Source organism: Lepus europaeus, chromosome 5, assembly GCF_033115175.1.
Source record: "Lepus europaeus isolate LE1 chromosome 5, mLepTim1.pri, whole genome shotgun sequence".
Lineage (NCBI taxonomy): Eukaryota > Metazoa > Chordata > Mammalia > Lagomorpha > Leporidae > Lepus > Lepus europaeus.
The window spans coordinates 14,572,467-14,596,880 of NC_084831.1; the positions used below are offsets into that span (position 1 = coordinate 14,572,467).

Below are 24,414 nucleotides of genomic sequence, written 5' to 3' on the forward strand. Positions count from 1 at the left end.
ATTTGAAAGAGTTAGAGAGAGAAGGAGAGAGAGCATGTGAGCACACGCTTCCATCTGCTGACCACACCCCAGATGGCCACACAGGCCAGAGCTGGGCCAGGCTGAAGCCAGGAGCCAAGAGCTTCCTCTAGGTCTCCCAGGTAGGCAGGGGGGGCCCAAACTCTTGAACCACCCACTGCTGCCTTTCCCAGGCCATTAGCTGGGAGCTGAATTGGAAATGGAGCAACTAGGACACAAACTGGCATCCATATGGGATGCTGGTATCATAGGCAGCAACTTTATCTGCTACACCACACTATCAGGCCCCAGTATTTAATTATTTTTAATTTTTATTTATTTTTTTAAATTTGATAGGTGGAGTTATAGACAGTGAGAGACAGAGAGAAAGGTCTTCCTTCCGTTGGTTCACTCCCTAAATGGCTGCTACGGCCAGCGCTGCGCTGATCCGAAGCCAGAAGCCAGGTGCTTCCTCTCGGTCTCCCTTGCAGGTGTAGGGCCCAAACACTTGGGCCATCCTCCACTGCCCTCCCGGGCCACAGCAGAGAGCTGGACTGGAAGAGGAGCAACCGGGACTAGAACCTGGTGCTCATATGGGATGCTGGTGCCGCAGGCGGAGGATTAGCCAAGTGAGCCACGGCGCCGGCCAACCCCCAGTATTTGTAACTTTATACAAGACTAAAGGAATTATAGGGCATGTTGATATAAGACTTAATGTAAAATGCTATTTAAAGAATATTTAAAGAATAATGGATGAGGAGTCAGAAGACTTGAGATGGAAACCATCTAACTATTCAATACTGGATAACTCAGTGAACTCTATTCTACTAAACTGGAGAACATTACTATGATACCAAGTTAAACAGTCTACTACAAGCTTTCAAAAATTATAAAAAAAAAAACTACAATGCAAAACAGCGAAAATGTCCTATGAAAGGAATGGACAATGAAGAAGGACCAAGCACGTGGTGCAGTTCTGATAGCACTCGGGTGTCCTAATTCCATAGCAGAGAGCCTGATTTGATCCTGGCTCCTGTTTCCTAGCCAGCTTCTGCTAATGCACACCCTGGAGGTAGCAGATGATGGCTCAAGCACTTGGTCCCTATCACCCATGAGACCTGCACTGAGTTTTGGGCTCTTGGTTTTTGGCCTGTGGGTATCTGGGTTGTGAACCAGCAGATGTTGGATCCCTCTCTACCTTTCAAATAAAACAGTGAAAACAAATAAAAAGTAAAAATAAAATAAAACAGGAAAACCCCATGTTGGAAGGCAGATAGTACCTTAGAGAAAGTTTAGAGCCACAAGGTCTCAGACCCCAACTTTTCCCACACTGTATCAATGACAAATTATTAAGCTTTATGTGAACGGTTATCTGATTAATTTTGTAGACATTGCACACAATGGTATATACAAGTCTTACCATAACTTTAATTTTTTTAAGATTTATTTTATTTATTTGAAAGACAGAGTTACAGAGAGAGGTAGAGACAGAGAGAGGTCTTCCATCCTCTGCTTCACTCCTCAGATGGCCGTGAAGGCCGGAGCTGCGCCAATCCAAAGCCAGGAGCAAGGAGAGTCTTCCAGGTCTCCTATGTGGGTGCAGCGGCCCAAGGACTTGGGCCATCTTCTACTGCTATCCCAGGACATAGCAGAGAGCTGGATCTGAAGAAGAGCAGCTGGAATCGGCGCCCATATGGGATGTCAGCACTTCAGGCCAGGGATTTAACCTACTGCGCCACAGCGTCAGCCCCACCATAACTTAAATTGATTCACAAATAATCAAAGTCCTCCCCATCTTAGTTTTATCTATACCAAGCTGAAATGCTTTTAGCCTACTGTTTTGCTTTCATTTTTTTAAAAGATTTACTTGAAAGAGTTAAGAGTGAGAGAAAGAAGAGACAGACAGACAGGGGTGGGGGGCAAGCCCAAGAGCGATCTTCTATCTGCTGGTTCATTCTCCAAATGGCCGCAACAGCCAGGGCTGTGCCAGGCCAAACCCAGGAGCCTGGAAATCCATCAGGACCTCTCACATGGGTGGCAGGGGCCCAAGCACTTGGGCCATCTTTTGCTGTTTCCCAGGTGCGTTAGCAGGGAGCTGAACTGGAAGTGGGGTAACCGAGACTGGCAGCAGCACTCACAAGATTCAGCACTGCAGGTGGGGACAGTTTAACCTGCTGCACCACAGAGCAGGCCCCCAGTGTACTGTTTACACACCAAATCCTGAGGATCACTCTGTAGAGGCAACAAAAGGTTGCAAACTACATTTTCATAAAGGAAAATATGACGCTACCTCCTAAGTTGTGCTGACACACAATGTTACAGGACAGGTCTTTAGCTTTGGCTAGGTAAGACCTTTTAATAAAATATCATTTTCAAGGTCTGTTTATATATCAGTTTTATAATATTTTGAGAAAGCTAAACTTTAAGTTCCATATGACGATAATCTGTTTTATTCACTGATGGACCCCTAAGCACCTGGCAGACACAGGGAATTAGTATTAAATTGTGGAATTACTTGTTCAAAGTTCTAAGCAGTGTTTAAATTTTAAATGCCTGAGTGACACAGATTCTATGCTTATCAAATTGTGCAAAAAAGGTCTAAAAAAATAACAAGACAACTCTGGGAATGTGGTCAGCAAGATTCTTAGAACCAACTTTTGTCTGTACCATGGAATCTTGGTAGTTATTTCATCATTCTGGACTGCTGAATATAAGACAAGAAAATCCATTCTATCCTTAGAATTCTAGGATTTGAAAGCAATGCTTTACTAAACCATGCAAGAGGACACGGATTTGAGCCTGATATCAACACTGGTTCTAGGACTAGTCTCAGTTCACTCGGGCGTCTCTAAAGCTCCTAACAGGCAATAAGTGTTTATAGATACTAACCATATAAGGTGAACCTATTTATAAAACTGATTTATAAGGGTAACAAGTCTAGTCATAGGAACTGCTTTAAAGCTAACAAACCTAACACAAGAGCAATTATCCTTTCTGCTATTGCAATAGCAGGGTTCCTTACCATCTTCAGTGCTGAATGATTTCAAACACCAATGACCCCCAAAGGAAATCCATTTAAGAGTACGATAAGCTAGAAAAAAACATTATCTTATTGCTCCTTTCTAGAAAGCAAGTGGCACCAGTGTTTTTTTCAAACCTTGCTTCAGGTAATAAAACTGTATTAAAAAGTATTTCATTATTCTGTAAATTATTTTTAATAATTAAGAAAGTCAAAATGTTACTAAACACACTTAACTCTAATATATGATGAAATTATATTACCAGTAATTGTAATACCTGTTTGATGACTCCTCTATTTAATTCTCTTTTCAACGCCTGTTTAAGAAGATAGCCCCTCCTTTCCAGCTCCAAAGAAGGATACTTGTGGATTATATATTTTCGAATAGCAACCACTGATGCACCACTCTTCTGGAAGCATGCCTAGAAAAAAGATTTGTCAAATCGTATACATTACCTTAAACTTGCTGTTTTTTACTAGATACAGAACTTGACACATTTTTCCAGACAGGCTACACAAGGAATAGAGATCTAACTATAGACCAGGTACTGGACCAAGACATTTTTCTTAAAGAGGTGAGAGAAGTCTAAGGAGTAAAGGGACAAGTTTGACGGCAAAACCTGTTTTTCAGTTTATATGTCAGTGCTATTTTCTTGAATTCAGAGTGACAGCCATACTTACATATATCCCCTTCCACGGCACTGCCTCGGTTAAAATGATCTCTGCCCCTAATCAAGACTCAGTCCCTAAAATAAGTTGTTTTAACTCTTCTTACTAAGTGAAATAAATATTGCAAAATTAAATAGAAAGATCTATACAAAACGGCAATGTTAGATTAGGAGATACCCTTAAAAATTAAAATGATGATGTAGTATGACACTTTTTCCTATCCAAACGCTAACCAGGCCCAACACTGCTTAGCTTCTGAGATTAGACGAGACAGGGAGCATTCAGAGTGGTGTGGCCACAGACGTAGACACTTTCTACAAGTCTGAAATGGTGAGATGATGAGCCAAGTAGCAGGTTTGTAAAAGTGTTTCTAGTTCAGGTGTGAAAGAGAACCACTAGCAGTTACTAGTCAGCTTTACAAACTGATCTAAAGATATTTTTTAAAACATAAATTCTAAGTGTTACTCAGTTAATTAACAGTTACTTGAGAGGAGGCAGTCCTTAAACATAATGTTGGATGAGTTAACCTTATCGGTCTTAAAATCTGTAATCAATAAACTGAGTAATAAATGACAAAAATAAATTATAAATGCCTGTTACAGTAAAGATGAATTTAAAAATAAAATCAACAGCACTCACATCATCAGAAAAACATGAACCCCGCAATAGGTTTCCATCTGAATCTCCTTCAGGAAGCAGAGCAAAATTTCTGATGTCTAGACAGAAGTACTCCACTCTCAAATAACAACAGATAAACAGAATAAATCTAAGATGAACTGCTTGAAATAAAAAACTTGCCTTAATGGCCTCAGTAAGGATTGCATCCATCTTGGGACGTGGGGAGGAAGCCATCGGTGTTTGTTTCTGGGCCCTGGCTAGCTGGCTGGCAGAAAGGGTAGCCCAGGAAGGTATTGTTTTTTTCACTTTCTTCTCCTTTTCTTTAGACTGATCTTTCTCACTTTAAAACAAAAAATTGTTATTATGCAAGATAAATTCTCCAGAAAGAGGTACAGTTGGCCCTCTGTATCCAGGGGTTCCACAGTGAGGAGCAAAAATATTCCAGAAAAAAAAAACTGTACCTGAACTGAACATGTATACTTCCTTCCTTGCCATTATTCTCTAAACAATACAGCAAAAACAGTTACTTACATAAAGTCTACACTATGTTAGGTACCAAAAGTAACCTAGAGACACGTTAAAGTATATGGGAGGATGGACACAGGTTACATGTAAATGTCATGTCATTTTATATAAGGGATTTTAGCATCCTTGGATTTTGATATATGCTGGGGGGGTTATCTTGGGACCAATCACCCGAGGATACTGAGGGATAACTATATATAGTCAGAAAGACGAAAAGACCAGAGAAGGATAAAAACTGTCTTACTTAAACACCAAGGTAACATGTACGATAACCAAAAATTTACAAAATATATTTTAAAAACTGTGTACTATAAATAAACTAAAAGGATGTTTTCTCTCAGGTACAAGGAGAGAAGTCATAAATTAGCACTGGCATGAGGGTCTAGTATACAAAAGAAATGAGGTGTTTTTTTTTTAAGATTTATTTATTTGAAAGATGGAGTGAGAAACAGACGAAAAGATCTTCCATCCACTGGTTAACTCCCCAAATGGCTACAACAGCTGGGACTGGGCTGGGCTCAGGCCAGGAACCAGGAACTCCATCCAGGTCTCCCAGAAGGATGGCAGAGATCCCAGTGCTTGAGCCATCATCTACTGCCTCCCAGGCTCATCAGCAGGGAGCTGCACAGGAAGTGAAGTAGCTGGGACTCAAACTGCCACTCCGATAGGGGATGCAGGCAGTCCAGGCTGCAGCTTAACCCACTGTGCCACATCAACCTATGGCTCTCTATTTTTTTTAATGTTTGTTTTCATCTAAATGTAAGGCACACTGAGAGCAAGAGAGAGAAGAGATTTTCCGTCTGCTGCTCCACTCTCCTGATGCCTGCAAAATCCAGGGCTGGGCCAGGCTGAAGCCAGGACCCAGGAACTCTATCTGGGTCTCCCACGTGGCGGCAGGTTCCCGAGCACTTGAGTCATCATCTGCTGCCTCCCAGGATGCACAAACTGAGAACTTACAATGCACACCCAGGAACAACTACCATAGATGTGATCTGGTGTGATGGAAAAAACAAACTCTGGAGCCAGAAAACTAGGTTTGAGTTTCAACACTTAGTAGCTAGCTATACAGCTACGTAAGATATCACTTAACAACTGATGTCCGCTTTAGTCTTCAAGTGTAAAACAGTCATAACGTATACCAATTACTTCCAAAGATGTGGCAAAGACTGGGATTTTGCTCAACAAAATCATTTTGTGAGTCACAGAGCATTATATATATTTCATTGTAAATAGTAGTAACGACACTCCAAGCGTCGAACAGATGCATTAAAACATCTAAGAAGACAAGACAAGGGTGAGTGCTTAGCCTCGCAGTTAAGACCCAAGTTAGGATGTCCATGTCTTCCACTGGAGTGCCTGGGTTTGATTCCCCGCTTAGGCTCCTGACTCCATCATCATCCTGGTCATACAGACTCTTCCAGGCGCAGCGATAGCTTCAGTGTTTGGGTTCTTGCCAGCCATTTGGAAGACCTGGATTGAATTCCCTGGCTCTCAGCTTTCACATCAGCCCAGCCCCAGCTGCTGTGAGCATTTGGGGAGTAGGCCAGTACTCTATCTCTCACTATATTTGACTTTCTCTCTCTGCCTCTCAAAAAGAGAAAAGAGAGAAGAGAGAGAGAATGGTTATAGCCATTAAAAATCCCACAAATCTTACTTATATCTATGAAATTGCAATAAAGGATTCCCTGCAGATTTTATCTAAAAGAAATAGTTATTACTTAGTCTTTTATTTAAAAAGTTAATATCTAACTGTACCAACAAAAATAATGGAGCAGTGGAATGAATACCATCAGCTATTCTAAAAAAATTTTTGAGAATAAAAAGAACTGTTAGCACCTTGTACAGACACAGATCAACAGCAAATTCTGCTTTCAGATTCTCAAAATCACCTCAAATTAGTACTTCTCAAATACGTTCAGAGCTTGAGCACTCTATCAATGGCTAGATACAGACTAATGCTTTCTAATAACGGCACATAAAAACCTTAGCACAGAAGCAGGAAAAAAAAAAGTTTCATTCCTTATTGAAATTTTGTCAATGCTTAAAACATCAGACATTCCCACAATGAATTCTAAATATAAGAACATATTCCAAAGCCAAGAGAACAATGAAGTATTCAAACTATTGTTCTTTTACAAATTCTAATATACTATACAACTATCTAATAAACCTTCTTCAAATGACAGTTTAAAGCACTAAACCCAAACAGCAAATACCTAGCACAAATGACCATGACAACAGTTCAACAACCCGCTCTGCAGTCCTGTTGCACAGTCTGTTACCAAGAGGAAGAGGTGTAACTCCTTACTCCTTTTTGGTTTCCTCAGCAGACTTGTTCTCCTCCTTCTCCTCCTTCTCGGGCTCTCCCTTTGGCTGCTCTGCCTCACTGGATGTGGCAGGTGGAGTTTCATTCTCTTGTTCTTCTACAGTAGAGACGGATTCTTCTGAACTTATATCTGGTTCTAAAAGATCAGGTGAGCAGAAGTGCGTCGGCAGCTATGTTAGAGCCCGAGTCAGTAGTGAAGAACAAATGGCTATGAGATCTTGCCTAATCAAGTGATTATTTATCCATACCATTATGGGAGAAAAGCAGATCAACCAGGAAACGCTTACCCTAAACCTTCTGATTACTCCATTCTGCAACAGTCAGGATACTCATAATTTAGAAACTAGCCATTTTATAATTCAGCAAACAAATTTTTAAAGATTAATAATCAGCATGCATTTTTCAGGCAGAAAGATTGGGCCAAGAGTAAAAATATGAAGAATGATGAGGTCTGAAGTTCTCTGTCCCTTTTCTTCACATGTCTGTGAACAGCTACTATGCAACATGCAGTGATATCAAAGGAAAGGACTACAGCTGCAAAAACAGGTCAAAAAACAGAAGCATATGCTTGAAAAGTCTGACCACTGACATTGTGTGAACGAATTACTGGAATAATGAGGACTTCTTTGTGGCCTTCACATAAGTAAAAAGAGTAAAAATAAAGCCACTTCTTTCTTATAACCAAACGACATAAATATGATGCTAACGGAATTTATAGTTTCTCAGCAAATTAAAATTCTAAACTATAATTTGTCAACTATAATTTTCAAATTCTGTCCTGGATTATGTTCTTCAATGAGACCTGAACAGACTAACCTGGTCCAAACTCCTCTCATAACTAATTCAGGCAAAATCAAGGTTTTAGAGTCAACTTAACTTTTTATTTTTATATTTTAAAACAACAAATGATCAGCACAGTCGAAGTCAGAAGCTCCATCTGGGTCCCTCTCACAGGTAGTAGGATCCAACTTCTTGAGCCATCATCTACTGCCTCAAAGGAGCATCAGCAGCTAACTGTACTGGAAGTATGGAGCAGCTGGGACTTGAACAGGCGCTCCAATGTGGGCTGTACATGTCCCAAGTGGAGGCTTACCCTGCTGTAACACAACTCCCGCCCCAATTTAATTTTTTAGACTGATGATCTTAGTTTTCTTCCATCTCCAAGTCTCAGTATCCTTACTTCACTGAGTTACAAACGTTATACTGTCCTCCTCTGGTTTATTCTGCTGCTTCTAGAACTGTTTCCCACACAGTTCAGATCATAAAGTATTAGGGCTAGAACTTCCTAACAATGTCAGGGGATATGGATAATAAATGCACTTAGGTTTTCCACATGTAAGATGTATTTTCATCATGATGTATCCTTTACTGTTCCTCACCTTAACAACTTGATCCAACTGCTGCAAGGGTAAGAGTTTACTATTCATCATTTTTTTTAATACATTGCTTTATACTAAAAAGGATGTGCATTGGACATTTTGCCTAGTGGTTAAGACACTGGATAGGATGCCCACGTCTCACACTGGAGTGCCTGGGTCTGACTCCTGGCTCCAGCTCTCTGGTTATATGGACCCGAGCAGGCAGTAGTGATGTCTCATGTGAGTGGGTTCTTGCCATGAGACCTGGAGCATTTCTGGTTTTGGCCTCCCTTTGCTGTTGGGGGCATTTGAAAGTGAACTAGAGGATGGGAGCTCTCTCTGTATTTCTACCTTCAAATAAAGTAATTTTTTAATAATCAAGGAATGAAAAGCCAAAACTATTTTCTAGGTTTTACTATAACACAGCTGTAAACTTTAACTTCACATTTTCTCCTCTCAGAAATAATTGCTAGGGACAGTATTGTGGCACAGTAGCTTTAAGCCACCGCCTATAATGCTAGCATCTCATATGGGTACCAGTTCGAGACCCAGATGCTCCGGTTCCAAACTAGCTCCCTGTTAATGTGCATGGGAAGGAAGCAAAAGGTGGCTCCAGTACTTGGACCTTTGTCACCCACGTATGAGACCCAGACAGCGTTCTGGGCTCCTTGATTCAGCCCAGCCCAGCCCTGGCCATTTGGAGAGTGAACCAGCAAAAAGATGTCTCTATCTTTCCTTTTTCTCTGTAATACTGCCTTTCAAATAAATCAATACATCTTTTTTAAAAGGGAGGGGGGCACTTGGCCCACTGGTTAAGACACTACTCGCATGCACCTCATATTGGAGTGCCTCGGTTAGTCTTGTCTCTGGTCCCAAACCTACCTTCCTGATACATACGCTGGGAGACCACAGGTTGAGTCCCTGACATCCATGTAGGAGACCTGGACTGAGTCCCTGGCTCCAGCCTCAGCCACAGGTGTCGTGAGCATTTAGGGAGTGAACCAGTGGATGAGCGTGCTCTCTCTCTCTCTACCTCTCAAATGAATTTTTTTTTAGGAGTGTATTTATCTGAAAGGCAGAGTCATGGAGATGAGGAGAGATACAGAGAGAGATCTTCCATCCACTGGTTCACCATATTCTGCCGCTTTCCCAGGCACATTAGCAGGGAGTTCGTTTGGAAGTGGAGCAGCCAGGACTCAAACCATCACCCATATGGGATGCCAGCATTGCAGCTGGTAGCTTAACCAATTACACCAACATGCCCCAGAAAAGCAATGTTTCAATGTTTTTTTCTGTGTTTTTTTTTTTTTTTAAAGAGTAATTGCTCAAGAGTTATGACCCAATAAAAGGTCATTCAACAGGTATGAAGTATGTGTAAGACACTGTTTCCAACTCATTCGGTTATTGCATCTGCCCTCTGTGTGAAATATAGGATTTACAAAATTTAAAACACATGAGTGAAGTCTAATTACTTCCATATATGAAATACTAAAATAAGATAGAAGTCTTAGCAAATATACAACTTTTTTTTTTTTTTTTTTTTTACAGGCAGAGTGGACAGTGAAAGAGAGACAGAGAGAAAGGTCTTCCTTTTGCCGTTGGTTCACCCTCCAATGGCCGCCGCGGTAGGCACGCTGCTGCCGGCGCACCGCGCTGATCCGATGGCAGGAGCCAGGTGCTTTTTCCTGGTCTCCCATGGGGTGCAGGGCCCAAGCACTTGGGCCATCCTCCACTGCACTCCCTGGCCACAGCAGAGAGCTGGCCTGGAAGAGGGGCAACCGGGACAGGATCGGTGCCCTGACCGGGACTAGAACCCGGTGTGCTGGCGCCGCAAGGCGGAGGATTAGCCTGTTGAGCCGCAGCGCCGGCAAATATACAACTTCTTAAGTGACACTGTTCCTTTATAATTTCTGGCTGACTTTTCTAGTATCTTACACATCTGAATCCTCCAGCATGTATTCTGCAAACTGATGCTCCAGGACTTAGTGGCTTCAGCTTAACAAACACGGATGCAGACGAACCACCAGTTAGCCTAACGCTAGATCAATAAGCAATCTTCAATTCACCAGCATCCATTACTTTTTTAATATTTGGATCTCCTTGTTCTCTAACTGCCTTAGCCAGGATACTTAACACAGTAATAACATTCATCTAAGAATTTTCAAACAAAATCTAGGCTTAGCTAGAGAAAGTATATTGACTGATTTAATGGTGTCTGTCCTATAGTATCAAGAGATAAAGGCAACAAGGCACATGCATCTTCTGTTCCTAATCTGCTGCCAGCAAACATTTGGTTCTAACAGCCAAGATAGGGAGAGTACAGTATGTGAATCCCTGGTGCAAACCTGAGAGAAAACGCAAGGGAGAAACGAAACAGTCTTGAAGATAAGGAAAAGAAGAGGAGACGGTCAGAGAGGCCACAAAGGAGCATTAGCACTCAGATCGATGGGTCTCTGTTTCTGTGCATTCCTCACACTCCCACCTCTGACTAGCCAAGCTTTTCCCCACCAGATTCAGTTACAGATCAGCATGCTGATCATTTGTTCCCCTAAATGCCTCCTGATGATTTCTGGGCAAATCTTCCATGGTCCATCTTTTTTTTTTTAAAGATTTTATTTATTTATTTGACAGGCAGAGTTAGACAGTAACAGAGAGGAGACAGAGAGAAAGGTCTTCCCTCTGTTGGTTCACTCCCCAAGTGGCCGCGACGGCCAGAGCTGCACTGATCCGAAGCCAGGAGTTAGGTGCTTCTTCCTGATCTCCCACACGGGTGCAGGGGCCCAAGCACCTGGGCCATCTTCCACTGCTTTTCCAGGCCACAGCAGAGAGCTGGACTGGAAGAGGAACAACAGGGACTAGAACCAGCACCCATATGGGATGCTGGCGTCACAGGCGAAGGATTAACCTAGTGCACCATGGCGCCGGACCCCATGGTCCATCTTAAAGGCCCTATTCTTTGTTCCCCCAGAGCCTTCATCCCATGACAACACATGCTTTGACCATTCCTATCCTCCTCGTCTTTCTGTTTTTAATTCAAAGAACCAAAAATCTTCAGACAGAAGATGAAATCTTACTTTGCCCACATGGTTTGACAATGACATACCGGTAATGTACTACTTCTCTCTTTAAATATTCCCCCTAAAGCATGTAGCCATGAAAAGAGAACGATTAAGGTGGGGGTGGTGTGCCAGTTTGGCCTAGGAGCTAAGACACCACTTGTAACGCCCACATCCCCTATCAGAGTGACCGCATTTGGGACGCAGCTCCACTCTCAACACTCAGCTTGGGAAGCAGCAATGATGGCTCAAACAGTCAGGTCCATGAGACCTGGACTGAGTTCCCAGCTCCCACATTTGGTCTGGCTCAGCCATAGCTGTTGGGGGCATTTGGGGAGTGAACCAGTAGACTGGAGCCTTTCCGTTTTTTTTTTTCCCCCCCTTTCCAATAAATAAATACACATAATTGGTGTCTACTAAAAAAACAAAATGTTCAAAGGAGTTTATAGGACACTTCAAATTGGAATAAAAACTTCTGCCTTTTTAAGTTGTGACCTGGCTTTACTTTTAAAAATTTATTCATTTATTTCAAAGGCAGAATTAGAGAGGCAGAGAGAGAGAGAAAGGGAGATCTTTCATCCACTGGTTCACTCCCCAAATGGCAGCAATGGCCAGAGCTGGGCCCCATCTGAAGCCAGGAGCCAGGAGCTTCTTCCAGGTCTCCCACGTGGGTGCAGGGGCCCAAGCACTTGAGCCATACTCTACTGCTTTCCTAAGCCACAGCAGACAGCTAGATCAGAAGTAGAGCAGTTTGGTCTCGAACCGGTGCACGTATGGGATGCTGGCACTGCAGGCGGCGGCTTTACCCGTTACTCCACAGCGCTGGCCCGACACAGCTTTACTTTACCTGGCTTTTCTTCCTCCCCTTCAGCAAGCTTGCTTTTGGGAGGAGTTTCCCGTGTAGAATTCACAGCTCGACGAATTGGCATGGTGCTATCTTCCACCTTCTAAATAAGAAAAGATATGACAATAATCAAACATGTAATTAAAAAATTTTTCTCTTTCTCAAGGGGCCTAACTGGGTGTCAAAGATGAAGAAGAATTCTTCAAGTCGACTCCAAGATCTGATGCTCATTACTTTTAACAAGTTTTTTAAGTGAAATAGGATTTTAGGAAGTAACTCTTTAAAATATTTTTAGAAAAAATTCCAAGTGGAAACAAATAATTATACTTGATTTGGAATAAATTTAGAAGGTTGGAGGTTTTCTCAGGAATTGAGGGGAAAGGGAAGATGAAAAGAACTTTGTGTCCATTTCAGTATTTCAGATTCACAACCTAGATGCCCCAAAGCAGGGAAAGGAACATGTACCAAGAAAGACCCAGCAGGTCTGAAGGCAGGGATTGATCCGAGAGTGAGCTTCAAGAATGCGCCAGCCCCTACCTCACCTAACTTGTCCGCGTGGATCAGCTGAGCTCCTACTATAAGTGGGAGTGCCTTAGGATGGACGAGTTCACCTTGAGACGTATCAGTCGCCATTTAAAATAATTTCTAGGCCCGAGTACAGGTTACACTCTGAAGCCTCTGCTGTTAACCACAAGGATTTTTCCTAATGGTTTCAGTGTGGTGAAGAGTCAACCTAAAGCACAGAAAAGACCTGGTGTGAAGATTAACAGGAACAAAACTACACTAAAACGTCTACATTCAATATACATCCAAAGGGGGGGATAACTATAAAACTTATAGTTAAGTGACAGATGACTTAGTTATTATTCCAAAAGATAAAACCACTATCAAAATAGGGACTATGTAAAGCAGCAACTAAGACAAACGCGTAAGCCACAGCAGCGGTTGCAGCTTCCACATGAACAAAGGCAACAAGGACACGAGCGCTCGGAACGAACCTGACCCCACCACCTCCTCCTACCACCAGGAACGTAGAAAGACAGAATAATGTTAAAGAATGAGTTAGTCCAATGATTAGTCAGAGATCAATTTACTAAAGAGAGAAGGCTTCTGTTATTACTGTTCTCAAAGGGGTCAGGAAAATTGTTATCTTAACTCTGAGAATTTTTTCTTCTCTATTAAGGAAAAACATAGACAAAAATATACTGCTGAAGAACATGAAATTCTAAGAGCCTGCAGACCTAGAGAAGTAAACTTAGACTACCACCTACTAAAATAGAATTAAGCTTCAAAGAACTTATGTCAGATTCTTAATATAAGCAAAAATAGTACATAAGAACATAAATATTTGAAGATAAAATCCTTGTAAGTCACTCAAATTACTCTGATCATTAAATACTTCCTCCTCACACACAAAAAATTTATCTGGAAAGCAATACTACTTTATAGTAAAAATGCCTCAATATAATAAAATGATCATTTATGTGTTTAGATATCTATGCTAAATAACAAAGTTGGAAAATGACATACTAGTCATTCAATTCCTTTAAGCTCAAACCCTAAGAGTTTAAGAGCTCTCAACTTCTCAGGTTAATAGTTCCAAATGACAACAACTAGGACAGTATCAAAAAAATTCATAGAGAATGCTATCATATTTCCACCAAAAATCTTTTTATGGACACCAAGTACAATTCCAGACTTAAGAGTTAAGATTGTATAGCCCACCGAAATTTATTATCAACAGGGAATTAGGAAGTCATGAACATTTAAAATGAACTATTTAAAAAATGTGAAAGGGTCATGTAGCACATGACTTCAAGAAACTGTAAGACACAGAGGCCAGCGTTGTGGACCAGCAGGTAAGGCTCAGCCCGTGACACTGACACCACACAAGGGCCTACATCCCTGCTGCTCCACTTCTGAACCAGCTCCCTGCTAATGCACCTGAGAGCAGCAGATGTGCCAGGTACTTGGGCCCCTGCCACGCATGTGGAAGACCTTCACGGAGTCCCAGGCTTCTGATTTCGTCCTGGCCCAGCCCCAGCTGTTGCAGCCATTTGGGGAGTGAAATAGCAGATGGAAGATATCTCGTCTCTCCCTCTCTAATTCTGCCTTTAAAAAAATATAAATCTTTAAAACAATTGCATAATATAGAAATGAGGGGCTGGCATTGTAGTGCAGTGGGTAAATCCGCTGCCTGTGATGTCGGCATCCCATATGGGCGCCAGTTTGTGTTCTGGCTCCTGCACTTGTGATCCAGTTTCCTGCTAATGGCCTGGGAAAAGCAGCAGAAGATGGCCTAAGTGCTTGGGAACCCTGCTACCCCTCCAGAGAGACCCAGAAGAAACTCCAGGCTCCTGGCTTCAGGCTGGTCCAGCCCTGGCCATTGCAGTCACCTGAGAAATGAACCAGCAGATGGAAGATGTTTTCTCTCTCTCAGCAAATGGAAGATCTCTCTTTGTCTTTCCCTCTCACTCTGTAACTCAAATAAAAATAAATAAATCTTAAAAAAAAAAAAAAAAAAAAAGAAAGAAACGAAAACAGCTGGTTTATGATCTGGGAAGCCAAGTTGATCTAACAGTATTATTTAGGTTTGTGAAAACTAAAAGTCCATCTTGGGATAATCTGAATACATAAACCTGCTTATTCATTCAACAAGGACTTATAGAGTAACGTTCTTCTTGATAGTTAAAAAAATCCTAGCAAATCTGATTTTTTTACATGCAAACACTATACAGAAGTAAAATACCACAATAAAGTTAAGTGACACCACTAATGAATTCATTAGATAAATTCATGTTTACTAATTCATGGTAACACTATCTAGGTTGAAAATGCTACCAGTACCACCCACAAAATCTCAATCAAAATATCTTAAAAAAAAAAAAAAAAAAAAAACACTTTCACAGAAATGGATGTTGTGGCACAACAGGCTGAACTGTAACTCAGGACGGTTCAAGTCCTGCTACTTCGTTTTCAGCCTAGGTCCTTGCTAATGCTTCTGGAAAGCAGCAAAATGAGGCTCAAGGACTTGAGTCCCTGACACCCATGTGGGAGCTGGGATGCAGCTACTGGCTCCAGGCTTAGACCTGGCCCAGCCCAGCTGCTGAAGCTATCTGGGGAGTGAACTCGCAGATGGAGGATCTGTTCCTCCTTCTCAGTCACTCTTTCAAATATATAAATCTTAAATATTAAAAAAAAGTAGCCGATACTGTGGGGTACCGGGTAAAGTGGGCGCCAGTTCAAGTCCTGGCTGCTCTACTTCCAATCCAGCTCTCTGCTGTGGCCTGGGAAAGCAGCAGAAGTTGGCCCAAGTCCTTGGGCCCCTTGCACCCACGTGGGAGACCTGGAAGAAGCTCCAAGCTCCAAGCTCCTGGCTCCTGGCTTCGGATCAGTGCAGCTCGGGCAGTTGCAGCCAACTGGGAGTGAACCAGCGGATGGATGACCTCTCTCTCTGCCTAGGCCTCTCTGTAACTCTTTCAAGTAAGTAAAAAGAATCTTAAAAAACAAACAAAACACAGCAGATCAATAGGTTCATGGTCCATAAAGATACCAGACTTACTTAAGAACAATATAGTTTAAATTAGACCTCATAAAAAGTGTGCTCAGGGTGGAGTAACTTGGTTTGCCAATTTTCCTGGCTGCATCCACCAAAAACAAAAACCACTCACAACACCTGTTTCTGCTCCCTCTGAATCAGTCCTTACCCCACTAACCTCACTGTCCACTTCTCCATCCATCGCTTCTCTTGGCTCCACACACACACTCCTTGACCCTTCCAAAGTGCTCTCATCCTTGTCTCCAGGGGCCTGCACTCACTGTTCTCTTAAGCCAGAACCCTTTTTTCCCTGGAGCCCTCACTGGCTTCCCCCTGGGGAAGACTATCCATCTGTAGGTTTCTTAGGTGGGGAATGCCACCCTGCAGGCCCTGAGAGGTCGCAAAACCATGTGGTCTGCCTCCACCAAGGCAACCATCCACAGCAGGCTGGCTGTCAAGCTGATAAGTCTGCATGGCTGCAAATGCTCTGATAAATATCCAACAAGGCCCTTGGCCAAAAAAAAAGTTGCCCACCTGTGCTTAGCACTTACCACCACCTGAACTTCAATATACACGTGTTTGTTTACTGTGTCTCTCCCAGTGAAACGTAAACACTCTAAGGAACGGGACTTTAATCCACAGTTCCACTCAGAACAGTGTGGAACACACAGTGGGTGCAAGACAAGTATTTATGGAAAACAAAGCTGAATGAACACTAACATCTCGTAGTATGTCCTACTGATGCAGCCTGAGGATCCTTCAAAAAGTTCATAGAAAATGGGATTAAAAGCATAACTTTACTTTGGTGCAAAAAGTTCTTGTAATTCATGGAAAATATGTATTATGAAAAAGCTACACATAGAATTAAATTGTTTTTGCACCAAAATAAACCACTTTTAGTTCTATTTTTCCACAAATTTTAAGCATCCTCAAGGCCGGCACTGTGGCATAATGGGTAAAGCCGCCACCTGCGATGCCTGCATTCCATACAGGCACTGCTCCACTTCTGATCCAGCTCCTTGCTAATGTACCTGGAAAAGCAGTGGAAGGTGGCTCTCCTGCTTGGGCCCCTGCACCCAAGTTGACGCCTCTGATGAGGCCCCTGACTTCAGTCTGGCCCAGCTCCAGGTGTTGTGGCCATTTGGGGAGTGAACCAACAGATGGAAGCTCGAACTCTGCCTTTCAAATAAGTAAAATAAATCTTAAAAAAAAAAAAAAAACATTTTAAGCATCCTCATCAATGGGTAAACACTAAAACCTGGTTTTGGCAGGAGACATGCTGGCCTCAGCCAGAAGCTTCCCTCACAGGTTAGTGGGCTACTGAGCACCCAGGACAGAGCTAACAGCACTCACCAGCCCAGACCTGCGGCACTGGCTCCTTCCCTGCTGAGCGAGGAAGACTCAGGCCCGGAACAGGCACCGGGCACACATCTCCCCACACAGAGGAGCAGGCAACAGCCAGGTCCCGCAATGTGCCAAGAGCAAATACTCCGCGCTTCCTCGTGGTCTGTGCGGTCCCCCCGTAGTCATCGTCGGTGGGTTTCGTGTTTTTTTTTTTTTTTAACTTCATGTTAAATTAACAATGCAAAGATCTGCTTTTGGCAAGGGAAATGCTTAAACAGTTTAAATAAAGAAAGGACCGTGGAAGCCGAACGTCCAAACCGTCAGTTTTATTCCTGCACGGTAAGAAACGCGCTATAAAAAGCAGCAGCGTAACAATGCACTCCAGGTTACGGGCGCCCTACCCAGCACTCGGGGGAAGCCCTGCTTGCTAGCTCAGCACGGCACACGCGGAACGCGTCCCACTGACCCCTCGTGCACGGACCCTCCGCGGGGCCCGGGGGTGAAGCCGGGCGCCCTAGGCGGCCCCTCCCCGCCAGGACCAGCGGGACCGGCTCGAGTCCGGACCTTCCTCGAGGCACCCAGCGGCCAGCCAGCCGCCGCCCGCGCGGCCTCCAGGCGCCCACCCCACGAGCGACACACCGCGCACCGCACTGGCGCCAGCAAGCCGGGCAGGGGCCGCCGCCAGCGCCCGGCCTTGTCGCCGCCGGGGCCGCACACCCGCCCCGCGCGCAGGCCCCGGCCCCGGCCCCGCGGCGACCACGGGGCGGCCAAGCCCCGAGCGGCCGGCCCGACGCGGCAGAACAAAGAGGCGCGGGGCCGGCAGCGGCGAGCAGGCCGCGAGGCGGGCGGCGGCGGCGGGCGCGACCAGGCCCGGGCGAGGCGACAGCGCGGGGCCCGCCCCGGCGCTCCGCACACTCACCACTGGGAGCTCCGTAATGGCGGCGGCGGGGGCGGAGAACCCGGGGGGGCGGGCCCGCGGCAGCCACTCACCGCCGCCGGCATCTTTCGAACCGGCTCCGAGGACCGCGGAGGGCGTGGGGTGAGGGGAGGGCGCGGGGCGACGACGGGCCGCGGCGGCCCCGGCGCATGCGCGCGCGCGCAGCCAATCCGGGCGCGGCGCAGGACGCCGACGCAGGCGCGCTGGGACGCAGGGGGGGCGCACGGCCAGGGAAGACCTCCCCCGCCTCCCCCAACTCCAAACAAAACAAGGGCGGGAGCGCGCGCCGGAGGGCCCCGGAGGAGGCGTCCACGCGAGGGGCAGGGGGCTCGGTCGCAGCGGGGGAGCGGGGCGGAGCGGCCCGGGCAGGCGGACAAAAGGCGCCACCTCCCGGGGCGCGGGCGCCCCGCCCCCTCCTCCCGGGGAGTGGCGGCGGCGGCGCCCCGGGCGAGCGGCCTCCGCCACTCGCCTTCGGGGCCCCGCGAGCCCGCGCCCGCTCCCCGCCCGCCCGCCCCGTCCTGCGTTACCTCTGCGCTGCCCCCCGGCTGGCGCCCGCGTCCCGCACGGCCTCCCGGCGCCGCTCCTGCCGCCGCTCGCCGCCTCCGCGCCGCCGTCCTCCAGGCCCGGCCGCCGAGCTCTGCCGCCCCGCCCCCCTGCCCGCGGCCCCGCGCGCGCGCCCGCCCGGCCCCGCCCCCCGCGCGCGCGGCTGGAGCGCGCGGGACCTGGCTCCCCGGCCGGGCGCGCGGGGGCGCGCGGGGGCGCTCGCTCCCGGCGCCGTCCCCTGCTCGCGGCCCGGGCCCCGCGCGAGCGCACGGTGGCCGCACGCCGCGCGTGGAGGGGCTGCACGGCCCGCAGCGGCGCCCCGCAGGCCTGGGGTGGCCCCGCGGCTGTGCCCTGCGCGCGGCGGGAACCCGGGGCTGCGTGGTCGCGGGAGGGCCGGGGGGCGGGGGTCGAGCCCCAGGGGAGCAGCGAGGCTCGCCGACGTGCAGGCGCCGGGCCCCTCGGCGGTCTCCGGGCTCGGGTTCGGCACCCCCGCCGAAGGCGCCTCCCCGGGTGTCCCTAGGAACGTGACGGCTGGCGCGCTGCCGTCGGGTTGACAGGGCGTGAGCACCGTGTTCCGTTCTTTAAGGTACTAGATTTCAGACATCTAGGGTTTTTCTTTTTTCCAGTTATTTATTTGAAAGGCAGAGAGACCGAGATCTCCCGTGTGCCCGCTCATCCCGGCAACAGCCAGGCCAGGAGCCCAGAGCTACACCGGTGGCCAGGACCTAATTGCCGGAGCCGACACCTGCCGCCGCCCAGGGTCATTGTCATGGAGCAGCCGGGGAGCCGGGACTCGGCCAGCGCTCAGGATGGATGCAGCTGCCCTAAGCAGTGGCTTAACCTCCGCCCCACGCCACTCCCGTTGCTTCCTTTGTTCTTAACGTTCCCAGCCTTAAAGGCTATCCCGGGTTTATGTATCCACAAGTTTAAAACATCCTTTCTTTCTTTCTTTTTTTTTTTTAATGCTGCCATCTTTTTTTTTTTTAAAGATTTATTTATTTATTTGAAAGAGTTACACAGAGAGAGAGAGAGAGGTCTTCCATTGATGGTTCACTCCCCAGATGGCCACAACACCTTCTTCCAGGTCTCCCACATGGGTGCAGGGGCCCAAGGACTTGGGCCATCTTCTACTGCTTTCCCAGGCCACAGCAGAGAGCTGGATTGGAAGAGGAGCAGCCGGGAATAGAACTAGCACCCATATGGGATGCTGGTGCTTCAAGCCGGGGTGTTAACCCGCTGCATACAAGATGCTGGCCCGCATAAGAGCAAACTGGGAGATTTCTGCTGCCTTCACAGGTTTTTGCATTGTGGTCTAGCAGGTTAAGTGGCTGCCTGGAATGTGGGCACACCCCACTTGGGCGCCAGTTACAATCCCAGGTGTCCACTTCTGATCCAGCTCATTGCTAATGTACTCGGGAAGGCAGCAGAAGATGGCCCAAGCGCTTCTGCCACCCACATGGAGACCCAGATTGAATTCTGGGCTCCTGGCTTTGGCCTTGAGCTCTAGATGTTGGCATTGGGGGAGTAAACCGAGCAGATGGAAGATCTCTCTCTACCTATGTTTCTGCTTTTAAAATAAAATAATTTTTAAAACAGCAAGCTTTTAGACATGAATCTGTTCTTACATTAAAAAATTTTTTAAAAGCTTTAAAAAGTTGTATTCTGTTGTTCACAACATGTATACTCAAGAAGGAAAAACCCTGAAGCAAAATACTGATGCATGCACACCCCATAAAACCCTGCACCAAGGCTACCACGGCACTGGAAGACAGAAGCTGTGGAACCCAGCGTCGTGGCCCAGGGTGCTCATCTGCCACCTGGGACACCTGCATCCAGACGAGCAGCTGCTGCAGTCCCGGCTGCTCCACTTCCTATCCAGCTCTCTGCTGTGGCCTGGGAAAGAGGTAGAAGATGGCCCAAGTGCTTGGGCCCCTGCATCCATGTGGGAGACCTGGAAGAAACTCCTGGCTCCTGGCTTCAAGCTGGCCCAACCTTGGATGTTGCAGCCATTTGGGGAGTGAACCAGAAGAGAGAAGATATCTCTCTCTCTGTCTCTCTGTGTGTAACTTGCCTTTCAAATAAAATAAATCTCTAAAAAAAAAAAAAAGCTGTAACCTTCCTACTTTTAAAGTGATTTGAAACTTATTGTGTGTGTCTGTTGATCGAAGCAGTTGAGCTCTGCTGCAGTAGTATGTGCAGTTCTGATGTTTATACCTAGCTGTATACCGTGGTGGTTTGGCTGATCAGTTTATCTTACCCGGCGTTCTTTGAGCTATCCTTAGTGAAAGTGCCACTCACCTGTGTTTTGTAACAGATACCTGATGATGTTGTGCCTTCACGGAAAGGGAGACAGCCCGCTTCATCCTCTGCACTGACGGGACACTCCTGTCGGCTCTGGGGCCGAGTCTGCCCCCAAAGGTGCTGTCTAGGCATGAGAAGACCCTCGGGCTCACAGACACCCCTCACTCCTATTGAAATTCCACCATTCCCATTGTGTGACTTTATTCTATTCCATAGCACTTTTTTTTTTTTTTTAAGATTTACTTATTTATTTGAAAGATTTACACAGAGAAAAAGAGAGGCGGTGGGGAGGGGTCTTCCATCTGCTGGTTCATTCGCCAATTGGCTGCAATGGCCAGAACTGCACTGATCCGAAGCCAGGAGCCAGGAGCTTCCTCCAGGTCTCTCACATGGGTACAGGGGCCCAAGGACTTGGGCCATCTTCCACTGCCTTCCCAAGCTATGGCAGAGAGCTGGATTGGAAGTATGGCAGCTGGGACTCGAACAGGCGCCCATATGGGATGCCAGCACTGCAGGCAGTGGCTTTACCCACTACACCACAGCACTGGCCCCTCCCATAGCACTTTTAGAATGATCATCAAGAAGTCATGGTTTTAACCTCTTGGCATTTAACAGGGATTGGAGCAGCAGGAGTCCTTGGTGTCTGACCAGGAGAGGCGCTTCAGGGAGAGAGACGTAAAAGTGGGGCTGTCTGTGATGACGTCACAATCCCTCCCAGGGCCACCCATTCAGAACCTATCTAGGGAGCTCCAGAAACATGAGGAAGCACACAGGTTTTTAAACTAGAAAAACAAATGTTAGTAAGTCCTCACAATGTAACTGCTGAATTTTCAACAAAAACACCCGCTTTTTTTTTTTTTTTTTTAATTTTTTGCCAGGCAGAGTTAGACAGTGAGAGGAAGTTATAGACAGTGAGAGAGAGACAGAGAGAAAGGTCTTCCTTCCGTTGGTTCACCCCCCAAATGGCCGCCACGGCCAGCGCTGCGCCGATCTGAAGCTGGCCAGGTGCTTGCTCTTGGTCTCCCATGTGGGTGCAGGGCCCAACTGCACTCCCAGGCCACAGCAGAGAGCTGGACTGGAAGAGGGGCAACCGGGACTAGAACCCAGTGTGCCGGCGCCACAGGCGGAGGATTAGCCTAGTGAGCCACGGTGCTGGCCAACACCCGCTTTCTTAGAAGCCAACTCCCTGCTTAAACTTCTGCACTCAGCAAGCTTTGAAGATTCCCTGGCCGGTGATCATGGGAATCAGTGAATCAGGTCGTGTGGCTTTTTGGTTTTTGTCTTGGTTTTGGTGTTTTTCTCATTTTGCTATCCTTCTATTGTACAGGTGTGTCATTCTGTTGGGCTAAAAGGTCTTGTTTTGCCTAGAGACGCAACCTAGGTGACTTCAGTGTGTTGAGCATAAGGATGGAGAAAGTTGCAGATTCTTAGGAATGTTCCAGACCGGAGCTCTTGGCTTGGAGGCAACGGCTGAGCACTGAAACACATGGGGGAATCTTCAAACAGTTCCTGGAAAATGCATATGGTGAAAACACTGTGCATGGATTTCACACTGTTGGCGCCTACATAAATGTAGCTTTTAGTTTATCCTGCACAAACGCTTTGAAGTCCCCTCGTACCTCTTTTACTCATAGTCCACCTTGTGTCAACAAGAGAGGTTTGAAGAACAATTTTTTTTTTTTTTTGACAGGCAGAGTGGACAGTGAGAGAGAGAGACAGAGAGAAAGGTCTTCCTTTTGCCGTTGGTTCACCCTCCAATGGCCGCCGCGGTAGGCGCGCACCGCGCTGATCCGATGGCAGGAGCCAGGTGCTTCTCCTGGTCTCCCATGGGGTGCAGGACCCAAGCACTTGGGCCATCCTCCACTGCACTCCCTGGCCACAGCAGAGAGCTGGCCTGGAAGAGGGGCAACCGGGACAGGATCGGTGCCCCGACCGGGACTAGAACCCGGTGTGCCGGCGCCGCAAGGCAGAGGATTAGCCTATTGAGCCGCGGCGCCGGCCGAAGAACAATTTTTTTTTAAGGATGTTTGTTTTCACCTACTAGAACGAGTTGGGGTGGAGGGGGGAGAGATCTTCTATCCCTTTGTTCAGCAACAGCCAGGGCTGGGCCAGCCCGGAGCCAGGAGCTCAGAACTCCATCTGGGTCTCCTCCGTGGGTGGCAGGGGCCCAGGCACTGGAGGCAACTTCTGCTGCCTCCCAGGACGTACCAGTAGAAAGCTGTGGGACTCGAATTGGTTCCCCGATACTGGATGTGGGCGTCCCCAGTGGCGGCTCACGGCGCTGTCCCCTGAAGGGTAACTGAGGAGCTGATGGGAGAAACAGTTTTTGTTCCCGTTCCCAGGGATCACAGCTGTGGGATTGGGATTTCATGCAGAAGTAACCAAGACCAGAGCTGGGTTTGTGTTGCCTTCAGAATGTACGGTCTCGGCAGGGTTAGGGGCTGCAGACCGCTCCTTATTGTTTTTTTTAAAAAGATTTATTTATTTTACTTGAAAGTCACAGTTACACAGAGAGAGAAGAGGCAGAGAGAGAGAGAGAGAGAGAGAGAGAGAGAGGTCTTCCATCCCACGTTTCACTCCCCAGGTGGCCGCAACAGCTGGAGCTACGCCGATCCAAAGTAAGGAGCCAGGAGCTTCTTCTGGGTCTCCCACATGGGTGCAGGGGCCCAAGGACTTGGGCCATCTTCTACTGCTTTCCCAGGCCACAGCAGAGAGCTGGATCAGAAGTGGAGCAGCTGGGACTCGAACTGGCACCATATGGGATGCCGGCACCACAGGTGGTGGCTTTACCCCCTATGCCACAGCACCAGCCCCTGCAGACCGCTCTTAATCTATGGGAGCTTGAGAAGGGTTGGCAAGAGAGTTCCTGCGTGAGGCACGTGCCTCCCTGACAGTTCATACCTGAGCCACAAATGGAGCCCAGAACAAGGTTTACTGTGACTCCCCCACCCGCCGGGGTTTTCTCCTGTTGTTTGCAGGGTGGCAGTGTCCCCAGATCCTCCCTGCCAGTGGTGCGTCTCCCTCTCTCCACTGGCAGCAGCAGCCAGCTAACTTTGAAACTGTTTCTTGGCCGGTGCCCCGGCTCACTTAGCTAATCCTCCGCCTGCGGCGCCGGCACCCCAGGGTTCTAGTCCAGGTCTGGGCGCCGAATTCTATCCCGGTTGCCCCTCTTCCTGTCCAGCTCTCTGCTGTAGCCCAGGAAGGTAGTGGAGGATGGCCCAAGTGCTTGGGCCCTGCACCCGCATGGGAGACCAGGAGGAAGCACCTGGCTCCTGGCTTCGGATCGGCGCAACACGCCAGCCACAGCGGCCATTGGAGGGTGAACCAACGGTAAAGGAA

At 47.2% G+C, this 24,414-nt stretch overlaps 2 protein-coding genes across 4 annotated transcripts in view; one reads left to right on the top strand and one right to left on the bottom strand.

Annotated features, from left to right (window-relative positions):
• HP1BP3 (heterochromatin protein 1 binding protein 3) overlaps window positions 1-18,847 on the bottom strand; it is a 41,359-nt gene extending 22,512 nt beyond the window's left edge. Inside the window, exons 1-6 of one of the 3 annotated variants that reach the window (XM_062190564.1) lie at window positions 16,982-17,151; window positions 12,950-13,145; window positions 12,416-12,515; window positions 7,137-7,290; window positions 4,484-4,643; window positions 3,295-3,438 (exon numbers count right to left, since the gene is read on the bottom strand). In XM_062190564.1, the coding sequence (XP_062046548.1) occupies window positions 3,295-3,438; window positions 4,484-4,643; window positions 7,137-7,290; window positions 12,416-12,515; window positions 12,950-13,045 (654 nt within the window). In that variant the 5' untranslated portion in view covers window positions 13,046-13,145; window positions 16,982-17,151. Of the gene's footprint in view, window positions 1-3,294; window positions 3,439-4,483; window positions 4,644-7,136; window positions 7,291-12,415; window positions 12,516-12,949; window positions 13,146-16,981; window positions 17,152-18,758 lie in introns of those variants that run through there. The other 2 variants (XM_062190566.1, XM_062190565.1) reach the window with 2 other exon arrangements.
• Window positions 13,371-19,302, top strand: LOC133759022 (collagen alpha-1(I) chain-like). The gene is made up of 2 exons (XM_062190037.1): window positions 13,371-13,443; window positions 17,639-19,302. Exons 1-2 carry the CDS (start codon window positions 13,371-13,373, stop codon window positions 19,300-19,302), a joined length of 1,737 nt encoding a protein of 578 aa, XP_062046021.1.
• The last annotated feature ends 5,112 nt before the right edge of the window (window positions 19,303-24,414 follow it).